This window comes from Azolla caroliniana, unplaced genomic scaffold (genome assembly GCF_043228905.1).
Source record: "Azolla caroliniana isolate FFs.n. ecotype wild unplaced genomic scaffold, voAzoCaro1.0.p SCAF_13, whole genome shotgun sequence".
NCBI classification, from domain to species: domain Eukaryota; kingdom Viridiplantae; phylum Streptophyta; class Polypodiopsida; order Salviniales; family Salviniaceae; genus Azolla; species Azolla caroliniana.
In genome coordinates, this window is record NW_028230448.1 from 9,443,746 (window position 1) to 9,461,434 (window position 17,689).

The 17,689-nt window shown below is 44.5% G+C and overlaps 1 protein-coding gene across 1 annotated transcript; it reads left to right on the plus strand.

Annotated features, from left to right (window-relative positions):
• Nucleotides 1–12,735: 12,735 nt before the first annotated feature.
• SPC98 (spindle pole body component 98) lies at nt 12,736–15,808 on the plus strand. Its single transcript, XM_087329415.1, has 2 exons — nt 12,736–15,159; nt 15,296–15,808. Exons 1-2 carry the CDS (start codon nt 12,788–12,790, stop codon nt 15,609–15,611), a joined length of 2,688 nt encoding a protein of 895 aa, XP_087185541.1. The 5' UTR covers nt 12,736–12,787; the 3' UTR covers nt 15,612–15,808.
• The last annotated feature ends 1,881 nt before the right edge of the window (nt 15,809–17,689 follow it).

Below are 17,689 nucleotides of genomic sequence, written 5' to 3' on the forward strand. Positions count from 1 at the left end.
GTTCTCCGTTAGTGCGCACATCTCTTCCTCCATAACGGCACGCCAATCCGCATCCTTAGCCGCTTCTGCGTAGCTCTCTGGCTCACGCACATTTGCCACCTTCACCATATATGCATAATGATACGCCATATACTCATTGTACCCATATCAGTGTCGTGAAGATTTTCGGCGATAGTGTGAAACTTGTGAGGAACATACGAAATTGAGTGTGGTTCTTCTCACGAAATATAAAACAATAATAGTGAAGATACTATTTTAAATAAGTTTAATATCTTGGTACAAAAAAGATGAAGGTCTTGAAGAGCTTTTGAATGCACTTTGCTACATAACAAACGATCAACTAAGTGTGAAGTTATGTGGATATGAAGTGTGAAGCTTGCAAGGTTTTGGCCAACCAAAACCGAGGCGGCGGCAATCGGCGAGGCAGTCGGCATCCGGCATTCGGCGACCAGCGGTGGCAACCGGTGCCCAGCCGGTGACAGAATCGGCTCGGGATGCGGCGACCCGCTAGGGATGCGGACCAAACGAGTGCAAATCGGATGGATTGGTTGATCGCGGTGCATGGTGTCTTAAAGATATTTGGTGTAATTACAAAGCCAAAAGCCTAATAGTATTTTGTGCTTTAAAAAGAGATGTATGCAAGACTTGAACATTGCACCTCCAAGTTGAGAGTCTATAGGCTTACCATTAAGCCAAATCATTTCTTTAGGGATATATTTTTTATCACTATACTTTTACATGTAATTCTCATACATGAGAGCTTAGATGATGACATGGCAAGCATGCATTGCATGCATTCCGTGCATGTCTTGCACCCTCACATGCACCATATGCATGGGGGCATCTATAAAAGAGTGGAGGAATCAAGCAAGTGGGGACTAGTGTAAATTTTGGGGAAAATAATAAGAAAACTCGTTATCCTATTGATATATCTTGTCTCTCAAATCTAAAGTCAAGCGTTCAATCTTTATCTTAATCTCTCTCTCTTTCAATCTATCTTAAATACTTTCTCACTAAAGCTAGTTCAAACTTCAAATCCTTCCGGTCTAGGACCCCGGTGGTTCCGCCTCACGATCCGCACCTTGTGACAGATCTTCACGACATAATTAAGTGGTGAACCCAACGTGAGGCGGTAGGAAGGATCAAGTCAAGGATCAACTGATACTTGGAGATGGTGTCCTCAAGCAATCAAGCGGGAGAGTTCGAAAGGATGATGATAATCGTTGAACAAATGATGAGATCTTGAGACAACGATGTGAGCATGGAGAAGGCCGTCAACCGTGTCGTAGAGCTCGAGGTTCAATTTGATGGAAGGAACGTTACAAAGTTCCTTGACGCACACAAAAGGGAGATGAAGCAAAGGGATGTGTCTGAAGCGCGGCAAATCACAAGTTTCAAGAGAGTGGTCGCCAACAACATCCAAAGACGTGTCATTGAACTTCAAGAAGGTAAGACAACATGGTCCAAGTTCGAGAAAGTGATATTAACGGGGTTCACAATGGAAGACTCGACATGCCCTGATGAAGTGGATAGAGAAGAAGAATAAGAAGATGAGTGCCTCGAGCGTGTACGACGAATTCAACCAGATGTTTAATCGTCTCCCTAATACGGACCAAGTGTTGCTTGAGGACAAGACTTTATGCTTCTTGAAAGCCGTGGACATGAAGGATAGACGATAATTGGGGACTCTTCTCGATGACGATACCCGGGCAAATGGGCTTGTAGCGGACTAGATCGCGGTGAAGCAAGCGTGCAATAGGCGCGACAAGCATCGTCAATCGGTTGATGACACCGACTTGGCGGGATCGACTGTCACGGAGAAAACGAGACAACCGAAAGTAGTTGAGCTGCCCAAACAAAGTAACCCGGAAGAAAACAAGATTGACGACGACATCATTGAAGAACTAGCAAAGAAGTTCGAGATGGTCACGCTAGCCAACATGAATCCTCGAGGGCTCAAAGGAAAAGAACCCTTTAGATGTGTGTGGTGCGATAGCATGGACCACATGAGAAGAGATTGTTCGAGCCTTCGAGACACCATTCGACAAAATATCGTGTACATGGATGGCAACATGATCTGCACGAGTGAGACTAGGAGACCCCTGCGAGTGAATTTCGGAAGAGGGGGAATGAAGAAAGCTATGGAGGATGCCGAGGCGTCTCATGTGGATGCAATGCACTATGCTGCGTTGGCCGGAATAAGAGTCGGGAAAGACAAAAATGAAGTTGCAAAAGTGGCAGCAAAGTTTTGGTCTTCTGTTCTCAAGTATGAGAAGATGGGGAAGGTCACATCGAATGGGGTAGAGCTTGCGGACCGAAGCGTGCAAAGCATCCGGGTGGTCAGATTTGGTGGATGACAACACCATACTCGCGGAAGTGATGTGCGACAACCATGAGGTGTTCGTCGAAGAAAAGAGAAAAAGAATATAAGAGCAAGGCCCATCAAAAAGACATGAAACAAGGAACACGAAAAAGAAAGAAGATGTAGAAACAAGTCGAGCTTTACAAATGGAGGAAGGAGACGCTAGCCGAAAAGCGGAGTCAATCAAACGAGTCAAAGAAACGGTTCAGCCCATGAAGATTGGTGTCGAAGACCCCGCTCGAAAGACAAGGACTATGCCTACCTATAAGCTAAGGTCAGACATAGAGCAGACGACAGACCTGAAGAAGATTCTTGAGGAACACATTCTTGACGGCCAAGTGACTTTGTCCTTGAGGGAATTACTCGGCATTATGAAGAAGGAGTTCCATGACACGATCGTGGACCTTGTAAAAAGAAAGAGGCAACAATCGGACGAAGAAGAAGAGAAGCCACAAAAAGCAAAGACAAATGCCAAAACGATGGCAAGGGACGAAGTCGATGAAGATATGGTGGACAGCCACTATACTCAACCTCATTGGGCACGAGCGACAACGAAGATGCCGATGAAGATCGGGGAGAAGAAAGAGACTGTGGTAGCCTTGATCAACCATGGCTCGGAAATCAACCTCATGTCAACCGAGTTCAACAAAAAAGGAAGATGGCCAATCAATACAAACCACGGATGGAAGATTCGAGCAGCAACAAAGTCTACGGAGGACTTGTATGGAGCTTGTCCCAATTTTAAAGTCACGATCGGGGATGTGGAGATGGATCAACACTTCTTCGTGCAAGAATCAGCATCGCATCCTGTCATCCTAGGACAAACGTATATCACATCATCCTGGATGGAGACCAAGGTGTTCGATAATGGAGCAGCCTTCGCGCGAATCAAGAGTCTTGACAATCAAAGATCTGTTCAATTCCTAATGGTGCGAGCTAATCATGAAAGAAATCGAGATAGTCTTGGAGGCGAATCCCTGGATTTTTAGAGCGGACTATTGAAGCATGGGGCACAAATAGTCTGAGCGATCACAAGTCCCCACAAGGGAGTAGAGCGCGTGGATTGCGAGGAGAAGCAACATGTGTCACACCTAGTGGTGCATGTAAACTAGTACTACCCGACAAGAAGGACAAGCGTCAAATACAAGACTTCGAGAAGATGCTGAAAGAAGAAAACATAATAGAAAAAGAAGAGTGCATGACTCATATTATGGAAGAAGCCTCATTTAACGACACCATCGGCGAAATCGAGGATGTTGTGGACTTGAGCTATCTACACGATCATCACGTGATTTCGGTTAGCTCCATCAACATGTACGCTATCATCGATGAATATCATCGAAACATCTTGATGAAGGAAGCTGACATCAACACAAAATATAAAACGGTGGATAGGAAGATCAAGCCAGTTGCGGTTCCGCTACTGAAAAATAGCTGGCAAAAGATGAAGGAAGTCACTAACGATCCAAGCTTAAGAGATCCAAAGACAATAGGTCATGTCTTCACCGAAGAGATGAAGAGGAAGCTACGAGTTGGAAGGGAGGATTTCCTTCTCCCTGAAGAGGAGTGAATGTTTCGCGACATGCTTGAGGGACATGGGAAGGCTTTCGCATTTTTCCCACGAGAAATCGGATGTGCTAATCCAAGGACGATAGAGCCGATGGTAATCTTCATGGTGCCGCATGTGCCTTGGAATTTGAAACCGATACCAGTTCCGAGAGCACATCTACCGAAGCTGATCGAGCTCTTAAAGGAGAAGGTGAATATGGGAATTTTGGAACCATCGAATGCTCCTTACTCTAATAGGTGGTTCACGGTGCTGAAGAAGAATGGATCATTGCGATTCATCCAAGATCTTCAACCCGTCAACAAGGTACCAATTCGAAATGCTGGAATCGGTCCGAGCGTGGACGAATTTGCCGAGGCGTTTGCAGGCGGTCCATCTACTCCATTGGCGATCTCTACTCCGGATATGACCAATTCCAGTTGGCAATCGACAATCGTGACATTACGACCATGAGGACTCCGATTGGGCTCGTGCAGATGTGTACCTTACCTCAAGGTGTAACGAACTCGGTGGCTCATATGGTGAATGCCATGAACAAGGTCTTAAAGGATGGAATCTCGGACATCACGATGCCATTCTTGGATGATATTCCAATAAAAGGATGTTCAGATGAATCGAAAGATAAGGAAGGGTGTAGAAAGTTCATCGCGGATCATATGAAAGATTGCGAGAAGGTGCTTCAAAGACTCGAAGATGCAAATTTGACATTTTCGGGAGAAAAATCTGCATTCGGGCAACCAGAGATCTTGGTGGTAGGTCACTTGTGTGGAGCCGATTTATGTGACTGTAGATACGAGCCCAACCGGAATCGGGTGGGTCCTCAATAAAGAAGGAGAAGATAATGCGCAGTATGTCATCCAGTTTGGAGCAAAGGTTCTCAACGAACGACAACGAGGATACGCCCAAGTCAAACGGGAACTTTGGGGTATTATGTCGGCAGTGAAGATAGACAAAGACTACCTGATTGGGTTGGAAGTGATAATTGAGACAAATTGTCTCCCAATCCTCGAGATGATCTCAGGATGTGCGACACCAGATCTAGCTATGCTAAGGTGGAGATCGCTTATATTAAATCTTTAAACCCAGAGATCCACCACATTGTAGGAAAGAAGAACACCATGGGTGACATGCTATCGAGGGCAAGATTTGAGAATGAACGTGACATGGTTTTGGAAGATGAAGACGTCACCCTCGACTTCTTCAAGATGGCTCGACTATCGGCGGAAGAAAAGGGCACGCTAACCCTCCACGCCTTCAACGAGGACGAGTACGAAGGGAAGTGGTTACTAATCGGAAGATTCCTAAGAACAATGACGACGGATGCTTCGTTGACGAAGGAGGAGGCCCTACAAATCCGGAAGAAAGCTTACCAATACTTCTTGAAGGGAGGATTCCTTTGGCGACACCCAAAAAGAAGGACAAGAATACCACCTCGAGTGGTGGTGAAGAAAGAAGAGCAAGTGACGCTAATGACCGAATTCCACGAGAGTGCCTGGGCAGGTCATAGAGGAATATGTGCGACATTCGAGAAGTTGAAGGAGAAGTACTGGTGGCCAAGCATGTACAAAGATGTACTCCATTTCGTGTCCACATGCGAAACATGCCAAGTACATTCAAATATACATCATCGTGATGAGCTACGACCGACATACCCGCTCACCATACACTTCAAGTGGATGGTGGATCTGGTCTCAATGCCAATGGGAGTGGGACAAATGAAATACTTGGCTCTGGCAAGAGAAGACTTGACAAATCAAGTAGAATGACGGGTCTTGACAAATAAGACGACGTCGGTTGTTTGCAAATTTCTACTCGAAGAGGTTGTCTACCGATACGGATGTGTGGGAAAGATAGTCGTCGACCGAGAGGAGTTGGATGCACACGAAGCAATGGAGCTTTTCGAACGACTAGGCGTGAAGCTCTCCCTCACGACTGCCTACAATCCAGAAGCGAATGGGAAGATCGTGCGAGGGCATGGACCTATCGTCAAAGCCATCGTACAAGCATGCAACGGTCGAGTCGGGAATTGGCCACAACTATTGCCCTATGCCTTGTGGGCTGACAGAACGACACACAGCTCAGTGACAGGGTATATGCCAATGGAGCTTATGTATGGACAAAATTGACAGGAACTGTACGCTCCTTCTACGCAACGCTCGGCCACAACCGAGCTTAGAATCATACACAGAAAAACGGGAAATAAACACGACACAGAGAAGAGAAGAGTACACAGGATGTTTACGTGGAAAACCCCAAACTAGGGAAAAAACCACGGCAGCCCACAGGCTGCAAACTATCACTATGTTAGAATGTACAATAGTGAGTTCACGGAGGCAACGACCTCATGCTCACGATCTTCGCCACAGGCGGCGGTTACAACAGAGGCAACGACCTCTTTCTCTCTCTCTCTCTCTCTGTACACGGTTACGCGCTATCTCTCTTCTTGCACCAACAAGAATAACAACAACACTAAAAGTGTTCCCTAAGTCATATTTATACTAATATGACTTTTTGGCTATTTACAAATATAGCCTCTATGGATTCTCAAAAACATATTTACGAATATGTCTCTTCATCTGGTTCTCACTGGGTCTGCACCATCCGGCTCTCCGTAGCCGGGTACTCCTCATCCGGTTCTCACCGGGTCTGCACCATCCGGCTCTCCGTAGTCGGGTACTCCTCATCCGGTTCTCACCGGGTCTGCACCATCCGACTCTCCGTAGCCGGGTACTCCTCATCCGGTTCTCACCGGGTCTGCACCATCTGGCTCTCCGTAGTCGGGCACTCCTCATCTGGTTCTCACCGGGTCTACACCATCCGGCTCTCCGTAGCCGGGTACTCCTCATCCGGTTCTCACCGGGTCTACACCATCCGGTACTCCGTAGCCGGGTACTCCTCATCCGGTTCTCACCGGGTCTACACCATCCGGTTTCGGCCTCGACCGAGTTTGTTCATCGGCACTGTTCTTCTCCCTTCCCATCCGGAGGGACCTGTCTCCCAACAAAAATCCGGTAATGCCCATCAAAAGGACGATCGCCTCATGGGTAGCGATACCATGGGAGAACAAGATGAGCCGAGAAGAGTTATTAGCGGCACGGATAAGGCAACTTGAAAGAAGACCTGAAGATTTAGAAAAAGCACGAAAGATGATGGAGGCAACCCGAGTGAAGAACAAAATTTAGTTCGACAAGACACATCGACTGTGTCCCAAGAAGATCGAAGAAGGAGATTGGGTATTGGTCTATGACAACAGCCTTGACAATCAACACAATACAACAAGAAAGTTTGCAAGAACATGGTTCAGATCGTATGTGGTGACAAGTGCCAATGATAATGCCACATACCACCTTGCGGAGCTAGACAGATCAAGGTTGGTCGTACCCATTGTAGGGAAAAGAGTAAAGATTTTCAAGAAAAGACAAGACGAGGATCCTGACCTCGATCACCTCGACGGTGAAGATAATAGGACAAATGTGAATGAGGACGTGGAAGAATTTGATTGATCACCATAGCCGAAATTTCGCACTCTCTCTTCTTGGCACGTATCGGAGGATGTGCGGTTTGGTGGGGGTGGATGTCGTGAAGATTTTTGGCGATAGTGTGAAACTTGTGAGGAACATACGAAATTGAGTGTGGTTCTTCTCACGAAATATAAAACAATAATAGTGAAAATACTATTTTAAATAAGTTTAATATCTTGGTACAAAAAGATGGAGGTCTTAAAGAGCTTTTGAATGCACTTTGCTACATAACAAACGATCAACTAAGTGTGAAGTTATGTGGGTATGAAGTTGTGAAAAAAGAAAAGAAAAACAAACCTGTGAGATGTCCCACATAGATAGGACAAACAAGGATCCTACAATATATAAAGCAAAGCCAAAAGCTATTACTTTGTGTTTATGTGTGGAGCATAGAGAGTTCAAGGTGACTTGAACTAAGTTAATCAAATGAATGGGTGTGGCCAACCAAAACCAAACCGGCGGCAGCGACAATCGGTGACCGGTCGATGACGAAACCGGCTCGGGATGCGAACCAAACGGGTGTAAATTGGACGGATCGGTTGATCGGGGTGCATGGTGTCTTAAAGATATTTGGTGCATGGTATTTGGCCAACCAAAACTGAACGGGTGGTAGTGGCAATCGGTGACCGGCCGATGACGGAACCGGCTCAGGATGCAGACCAAACGGGTGCAAATTGGACGGGTCGGTTGATCGCGGTGCATGGTGTCTTAAAGATATTTGGTGTAATTACAAGACCAAAATCCTAATAGTATTTTGTGCTTTAAAAAGGGATGTATTTTCACTTGAACATTGCACCTCCAAGTTTAGAGTCTATAGGCTTACCATTAAGCCAAATCATTTCTTTAGGGATATATTTTTTATCACTATACTTTTACATGTAATTCTCATACATGAGAGCTTAGATGATGACATGGCAAGCATGCATTGCATGCATTCCGTGCATGTCTTGCACCCTCACATGCACCATATGCATGGGGGCATCTATAAAAGAGTGGAGGAATCAAGCAAGTGGGGACTAATGTAAATTTTGGGGAAAATAATAAGAAAACTCGTTATCCTATTGATATATCTTGTCTCTCAAATCTAAAGTCAAGCGTTCAATCTTTATCTTAATCTCTCTCTCTTTCAATCTATCTTAAATACTTTCTCACTAAAGCTAGTTCAAACTTCAAATCCTTCCGGTCTAGGACCCCGGTGGTTCCGCCTCACGATCCGCACCTAGTGACGGATCTTCACGACACAGGATTATGAGATTCTTTTGACGGGCGGATCAATGCAACTTCTAGTTCACCGATTTCGTGGCCCTCTCGGCCGACTTCAACCTCGTTTTCGGGGGTCCCTCCTTGCTTCTAGCCGTGTCGGATTCACTTCGATCCAACATTTCAGCCTCAATGCCATATTCCGGCATCTTCATCTTCCCTTTTTCCTTGCACGTAAATTGTCTCCTTGATTTCTGGCGTGGGGACTGCATGGCCGAGTCTCCACTACTCACCAGCTCTTCATCCGACTAGTTCGTTTGACTCAGTCGTTCATTCCACACACTTAGCCGAAATGAGATCAAACTCTCTTCTAGAGTTCTGATTTCCTCTTCATCAAGGGGCATCTTGGCCTCACTGGCCTCATCCTCTGAATTCAAAATGGAGTGGATGGGAGTTGGAGATGGAGACACGTACCATGAAGTCGACTCGTCGAAAACAACATCTCGGCTTACTCTGACATCTTTCGTGTGGGGGTTATAACACTTATAACCCTTCTGCTCATCTGAGTAGCCGACCAAGATACATTTTTCAGCTTTCGCGTCTAGCTTCCTCCGCTTTTCCTTCGGCACATGCACGTATGCAACGCTACCGAAAACCCTCAAGTTTGCCAAATTTGGCTTCTTCTCAAAGTACATCTCGTGTGGCGACACTCCTCCATTTACAAAAGTTCAATTCTGTAGGTATACCGCCAACCTGACAGCTTCGGCCCAATAGAATTTTGGCATATGCTTCTCCTCAACAATTTCCCTAGTCGTTTCTTCGATCATCTGATTCTTCCTCTCAGACACAATGTTCTGTTGTGGCTTGTATCTGTAGGAGAATTCACATCGAGTTCCATCCTTTTGTAGATAGCTAGAGAACTAGTCGAAAAAATACTCTTTCCCGCCATCAAACTTTAGGCACTTGATTTTCCAGTCCGTCTCCCATTTAGAAAGGCTCATCACCTTTAAGAAACAGGAGAAGACTTTGCTTTTCTTCTCGATCAAGCATGCCCAAGTGTGTGGAGTGTAATCATCGATGAAGGTTACAAAGTAACGACTTCCATCGATACTCACGTTTTGCATCAGTCCCCATACATCCGAGTGGATCAAATCGAGCTTGTTTCAGCTCCGATTTCTTTAATTTGGGAACGGAAGTCGGTGATGCTTCCCTAATTGGCATGCTTCGCAGACTTGGCCATTTTGGCCAATGAGTTTCGACAAGCTGAAAATGATGTTTTTCGTCTGCATCTCTCGAAGCCGTGGGAAGTTGACGTGGCCAAATCGCTTGTGCCACAAGTCAATGTCCGATTTGACTTTTTCCCCTTGGCGAACATAACAATGCCTACGTCATTCGTTTCGAAGATGAACATCCTCCCTTCTTGTCGCCCTTGCACGATGATCCTGCCTTCTTCTTCAATGAAGCATCTGAGATGAGTAAATCAAACTTGCATGCCTTGGTCAACAATCTGTCCGACCGACACCAAATTCTTGGTGATTGTGGGCACATGCAAGACATTTCTCATGGTTCCCTTCTGTCCGACATGGCTCAGAGGGACATCTCCGATGTGTTCGATGGGGTGAGGGGTGTCATCGCCATTTTCGACGACCCTTGGTTTCTCCGGCTTCTCTAGAGTCGAGAACCACTCCCTGTGATTCGTCATGTGGTTCAACGAGCCCAAATCCACATACCACACCTCGTTCGACCTTGAGGTGTTCACCGCCATTGAGTTGGCTTTGTGCCTCATCACGAAGGCTGGGCCCGTTTCGTCTTGCCCTAAGCCTTTGGCGTAGTGCGATCTTTGATGCCTATCCGCATCTCCTCAGCTCAATCCGGCCTTGTCCAAATGGGCTCACTTTTTCGAGCACTCTCTCTCTCTATGGCCCTTCCGGCCACAATACCAACAATCCGTCTCGGCCTTTCCTTGACAACCTCCGGCGCCGCCTTGACTCCCCCTACCTGTGGAGTGTCCAGAACCGTTGTCGGCATTTCGATTATGCCTCGAATTCTGCTCCTATCGGCCACTCCCATTACGCGCTGACCCACCTCATCCACCACGACCATGGGGCCGATCCGCCTCGTATACAACATCTTGGTGCTAGTGTGCATACTTGTCGACGCACCCGAGTGGTTTTCTTGTACGAGCAACATCGATTGTAGCATGAAAAATGAAGGGGTATTCTCCCTTGGGCAGACCGCCGTTCGGAATGCTCCGAACTTTGACATCAACCCTCTAAGGCAAACCTGCACCATTTTATCCTCCTCGACGTTCACGTCGACAAAGGCGAGAGATTCACAAATCTCCTTGATTTTGGAGGTGTAGTCAGCCACTAACATGTCTCTTTGTCAGACATTGCTCAGCTCCTGTCTGAGTTGAAGCTTTCTAGCTATGGTGCTCGCGGCGAAAATCTTCTTCAAATTTCCCCAAGCATCCTTCGACGTCCTAGCATCCCGAATGTAGCTCAAAAGTTGATCGCTCACACAGGATGCAAAGCAGTAGAGAACTCGGCTTGATGCCTGTTCCCAGGCCGGGAAATCTTTATGTGTCGACTTGGGTGTTGCATCATTAACTCCTTCGACGTAACTCCAATAACTGTGCCTGAGCAGGTACTGGTGCATCTTGTATGACCAAGATGCATAGTTGCTCCTATCGAGCTTTTCAGTCGGACGCGAGCATCCTATTCCTGTCTTTTCTTTTCCGAAGAACGAGAAACTTGACTCTATCTTGTGCGCTTGCTTTTCGGTCGGCTATAGAGGAGTCTCAAGCCTCGCACTCTGATACCATGTAAAAGAATACGTGTGCGGAAGCGTGGGCGATAAACACTGAGTACACAATTGGTTTCGGAAACTCAACAGTGAGGTAAACATAGAGAATGGTGTTAGAGAGAGAGACAGAGAGAGCAGACAGCAACTTCTATTCTGAATAATGAACACTCTGTACATACGATGTGCTTAGTGAGCACTTTTTATCCAAGCCCCTGACGAGTGGGCTCACACAAGTACCGTCAGTACTTGAATGCTCATAAGTGAGCCTGACACTAATTTTGCCTACAATATTCCTATCTACCATAATAGGAATATAGACCTTCAACAACCTTTTTGGAATTCTTCCGATTGGGCCCACCCCACTTGAATTTTCTTCGATTCAGCTCCCAACTCTCGGCCCTCGGCTCTTGGCTCTTGGCCCTCGGCTTCTTCAGCCGATTTTGTCCATGTTGAGCTTGTCTCTCAATAATATCTATGAAAGTTGAAGGGAGTACTAATGTGACAAAAAAAGTTTTGGAGCAAGTGGAAATTCCTTCTTCAATGAAGTGTTATCTTGCCTATTAGCAATTCAACATGTTCCACAACCCGTGCAATTTTTGGGTGTCTATATTCGCTCCATTGTGACACTCATTGCAAATAATGATTGTTCATATACATAATTGCGTGTTTCCACAAAAAAAAAGAAAAAAAAGAGGGAGGAGATAGAGAGAGAGAAATATTATAGTTTGTAAGGTTGCCCATTAGAGACCAGAAGGTCATAGGTTCAACCCTTACATTTCGCAATGGCATCTAGTAAATTAATATATATATATATATATATATATATATGGACTAGTTACAAAGTTAGTAGAGAAGTGAGATACTCAGGTTTCGAACGCAAGAGGTAGTGAAAATAGCCTAAGAAAACATACTAACCACTAAAGTTGCTTCATTTTGAATCACTTTGTTGTTTAGTAGAAGAAGGACGGGAAGAAGAGCATCTCCAAAAATCTCCAAATCTCCTTCTCCCCTTCTTCTTCTTCTCCTGTGCTCTGCTCTGCTCTGCTGCTGGCGTGTCACATGATTCAAACGTAGTTCGCGGGCGGGATGATGGATCGAGCTGCTGAAGCCGCAACTGCCTTTCGCCGTGGCGGGGGGGGCGCGTGAGAAAGAGAAAGAGAAAGAGAGATATTGGTAGGGAGAGAATCAGAGCAGACACAGGCAAACAAACACACAGAGCTGAAATGGAAGCAGAGCAAGAAGGTTAAACAGAGTGCATAAGCAGAAACAGAAACAGAAACAGAAACAGAGTGCAGAAGCACAGTAGAATCCCTCTCCCCCAGAGATCTGGCAATGGAGGGCGAGGAAATATCAGGACTTGTGAGGGAGCTCGTCTCTCGGCTTCTTCCCAACAAGTCTGAACTTCCTCCACCCACTCCTCACATCAACAACAACAACAACCTTTCTTCATCAGATCGAGATCGAGATCGAGTTGATGATATAGCTGAACGAGCATACCACTATGCCATCCGCATCTTCGGGAGCCGCATTGCCCCTTCTGTCACCAAGGATGAAGCCGCAACTGCAGAGGCCATCAAACGCCAGCTGGTTCTTCAAGGTAGGTCGTCTGATGCCCTCACCTTCGCTGATTTGTATAGAAGATTCTCTGCTCAGGCTGGAACAGGTTGCATTGAGAACAAATGGGCCCTGCTCTATGTCCTTCGTGCCCTCTCCGAAGATCAAAGAAGAGAAAAATCTGAAACTAGAGGCATGGCTGGCTCTCTAACAGCCACACTCTCTGGACCTGCTATCCATGGAGCCCTTCAAACCCTCCCAGCTCCATCTGGAAGGTCATTTCCATGCGATTCTAGCATCGTTGTTAGCAATGGAAGAAACCATCAGATCTTGGACCACACCCGGATTCCTCCTGGGGGCGTCTTAGTCCTCTCTAAAGATTCAACTAATCTCAGAGCTTCAGCCATCCAGGAATATGTAGAAATTTGCCAAGAAGAATCAGACATTACTGAAGGGGCTCTTGTCCGAGATGTCTTGTATGCTTGTCAAGGCATCGATGGTAGATATGTGAAATTCGAGAAAGAGATTGATGGTTATGCTATCGATGATGCTTTCAAGGTTCCCAAGGCTATTCAACTACTTGTTAGAAGACTATGCGAGGTTGGTTGGCTATTCAAACGCATTCAAGGCCATATAAATGAAAGCCTCAAACAAGGTCCAATGGAGGTAATAGGCACTGTTGGCCATGCCTTTTGTGCCTCCTTACAAGAGGAGCTTAGTGATTACTACCGATTGATGGCTGTCCTTGAAGCTCAGATACATAACCCTATCCCAGTTATGCAAGAAGGTAATAAAACGGTGAATTATCTGTCCTTGCGCCGCCTCATGGTGTGGCTCGCCGAGCCTTTGGTTCGAATGAGGCTGTTAGCTGTCCTAATCGATGATTGTAAGAATCTCAAAGGAGGAGCAATGGCTGGTGCAATCCACCTTCATGCACAACATGGTGATCCACTTGTTCGTGGTATTATGGCTAGGCTTCTTCGCAAGGTTTGTTCTCCTTTATTCGAAATGGTGAGAAGATGGGTACTTGAAGGGGAGCTTGATGATTTGTATCAGGAGTTCTTTGTTATAGGCCAACCTGTTAAAGCCGAAGCATTGTGGCGAGAGGGGTATCAACTACAAGGTAATATGCTTCCCACCTTCATTCCAGAGTCTTTAGCCCAAAGTATACTTCGGACGGGGAAATCAATCAATTTTTTAAGAGTCTGTTGTGAGGATAATGGATGGGAAGAAGCAGCCGCAGAGGCTGTTGCAGCAGCTGGAACCTCTGGTGATCGAGGAGGGTTGGGCTATGGAGAAACAGAGGCATTGGAAGTGATGGTTATGGAAGCAGCTCGGAGGATCGATAGACATTTAATAAAAATAATGTATGAACGATACAAGTTCCGAGAACATTGCTTGGCCATCAAAAGGTATTTATTGCTTGGGCAAGGTGACTTCATTCAGTACCTTATGGATCTTGTTGGTCCTGACCTTTCTCAGCCAGCAAATACTGTGAGCTCTTTCAAGCTTTCAGGCCTTCTGGAAAGTGCTATTCGAGCTTCAAATGCGCAATATGATGATGGTGATGTTCTAGACAGGTTGAGGGTGAAAATGATGCCCTACAATGATGGAGATAGGGGATGGGATGTGTTCTCATTGGAATACATTTTGCGAGATCCATTAAACACCATATTTACCGAAGTCGTGATCAGCAACTACCTGAGAATCTTTAATTTCTTGTGGAGGCTGAAACGTGTTGAACATGCATTAAGTGCTACATGGCAAACAATGAAACCGAATTGCTCATTGGCAAGAATTTATACGCCCTCAGGCCATGGTGAAAAATCCCATATGGTTGCAGTTTTGAGAAGGTGCCAAACTCTTAGAAATGAAATGAACCATTTTGTAACTAATCTACAATATTACATCATGTTCGAGGTCTTGGAATATTCATGGGCAAAATTCTTGGAAGAGATGGAAGATGCCCAAGATCTAGATGATCTCATTAAGGCACATGAGAATTATTTGGTGTCCATTCTCGAGAAAGCCCTACTTGGGGAAAGGTCAAAGCTCTTATGCAAAACGCTGTTCAGTTTGTTTGATTTGATTCTTCGGTTTAGGGGACTAGCAGATCGGCTCTATGAAAATATAAGAGCTGTTCAAGGAAGGTAAGAAATCTCACTGATATGTTGGTTTTCTACATTAATATTTTAAAAGATCTAAAGCATTGTAAAAATCTCTATGAGGTGGTAGTTTTCTAAATGACTTCTATTTTCAAGGATCTAAAGCATTGTTGATGTGCAGGAGTGACATTTCTGTGAGGAAAAAGGTTGGGAAAAATGCTGGCTTAGGTAGTACTATGGGGAGGAAATCAGCAAACTTAGAATCTACCATTGAGTTTCTTAAAGGTATGGGTGAGGAGATGGATGGGATAGCATCAGAATACTCGGTTTTGCTCGAAGGTTTTATAGCTCAGCTTCCAGTTCAGCAACATGTTGATTTGAAATTCCTTTCATTCCGTTTGGACTTCTCAGAGTTCTATCTCCGACAGCATATAAGCATGTCCACGGCTCCCTTGAAGCTCAAGCGAGCCCCTATAAATGTGTCAAGGCTGTCTTGATGCTACCTGACTTTTTGTAATGTTTTCCCTCATATTCATATGCTCGTTCTACGTAGTCATTTGTTGTATTTGTGCTACTTATGGGATGAATCTTTTTACAAATTCATATAGAAAAACGGTGACTTGCGTCTCGACTGTTTTTATGTCACTGCTGATAGTGTATTGCCATTTGTTCAATTTGTTTATTCTTATTTCCAGATTGAAGTGCAAAATGATAATAGTACTAGTGCGTCTCTGTCTTCTATGTGGTACTGAATATAATATCATGTTTATTTAAATGATTTGATACGGGCACCATCTCTCAATGTTATCAGCCAAGTTTTAGTGCATTATAATGAAATCCATAATTCATAAATTTACTGTTTTGTTTCTTATATTGTTGCAAACTACCACCACTAATGGCTGGCAATAGGATTCGAGCTGTCCACTTATTATCAATTGATTTGTTTCTCAATTGCAGCAAACGACAATCATAGATGGCTGGCATGGGGACTCGATCTGTTCATGTTATTCCTGTATCAGTAACGTTAAGTGACAACTGAAAAAAAGTAGCACACCATTAGTTTTCTTGAACTTCATATTGTTAGATAATTATAGTGTAGTAGATGTTTGTGGCTAGTTGAGTTAACATAGTTGCAAATGGCAACATGGAGATGTGCATAAGGGTATAATGTATGAAGCATGAGAAATATGCATGGAACTAAAACTCTAACCAAGTGATGCATCCAAGCAATTGATCATGCTATTAATAGTGCTGATGTTGCACACATTTCTAATAGGCAACTAATTCATACCAAGAACAATCTAGTCACACCGTCTTCACCAAGTCTTATGAAAGGAACATTGGTGCTTTAGTTTTCTAAATGATGTAAAGGGTTCATTTGGTGGAAATTTGGTAATAGGGTAACATCACATTGCTAATCCTACATGCAAATTTAGAAATGAGTTGATTTAGGTTTTTGTCCATAGATAGAAAAAGTTTGGTTCCATCTTAGAAAGGAAGAAAGAAAGATATTAACATCCTTTAAGATGCCAGAATGGTCTATAAGACCAAACGAGAGATTACATCTGAAGTGTTGACTTGGCATTGAGAACAACAAATCAAAGTAATAAATGTTGTTACTAAGAAGAAAAGAAGAAGTAAATAAGATTAAAAGAGAGTAAGGAATCTTGTTATCGACATGTACGATTCTCAAGTCAGATATATTGTAATTTTTGTCTTTGAAAGGTCTCTAGCATATGTCCATCCAAAATGGAGAGGTCTATGAAGCAAGGGAAGTACGTACGATGGTGGGAGATAATGGTCTTTATCTAACAATGACAAGGGTGGTGAGATCGTGGTAACCACTTTGTTATGCCTTGATCGGGAGCCCATTTGTGTAGCCCTTGATGGACTTCTAGCATTAGTAGGGGTGATGGGGCTAAGGAAAGTTGTGATTGTTCTTTGTAGATAAGCTTGTGTGGTTGTACTGTTGTCCTTCAACAACTTTTTCATGTGTCTCTTGAGTTCTAGCAAGAGAAGTACCAAGCACCGTTGGTCCTTATATTCCATTACCTTGTATAGTGGACCAAAGCCTTGTTGAAAGAGGCAATGGTATCTCACTCTTATTTCAGAAAAGGCATATAGTGACAAAACATAGTGTTATTTGGTTTCCACTCCTTGATGACACAATTGGCGAATTCTTTCTTCTTGAGGTATTCATGTATATTTACCCACCTCAATCTCTAAGTAATGTTATGAAGTACACAAATGCCCTATCACAATTGCGCCATGCATAGGATAGATGTATGTCCATATAAGATGGCTTGATGATGAATCCATCCTAGCCATCTTTGTACCAAGTGATATTTTGGGGACAATCCATGTTATCTTGTTTTTCCCAGTTAATAATATCACTTCAGATCACTTTATTCTTTTCCAATTTGGTCATGTTTAGATGGGAACAATCCAAGGTATATTGGAATGGGGGTACTGCATTTATGTGTATGCCATGTGACGTGAACCATTGTTGTATTTCAACAGGGCAACAATGATTGTCTCCATGTTCATCAAGTTGTCTTGATGACATAAGTGCCAA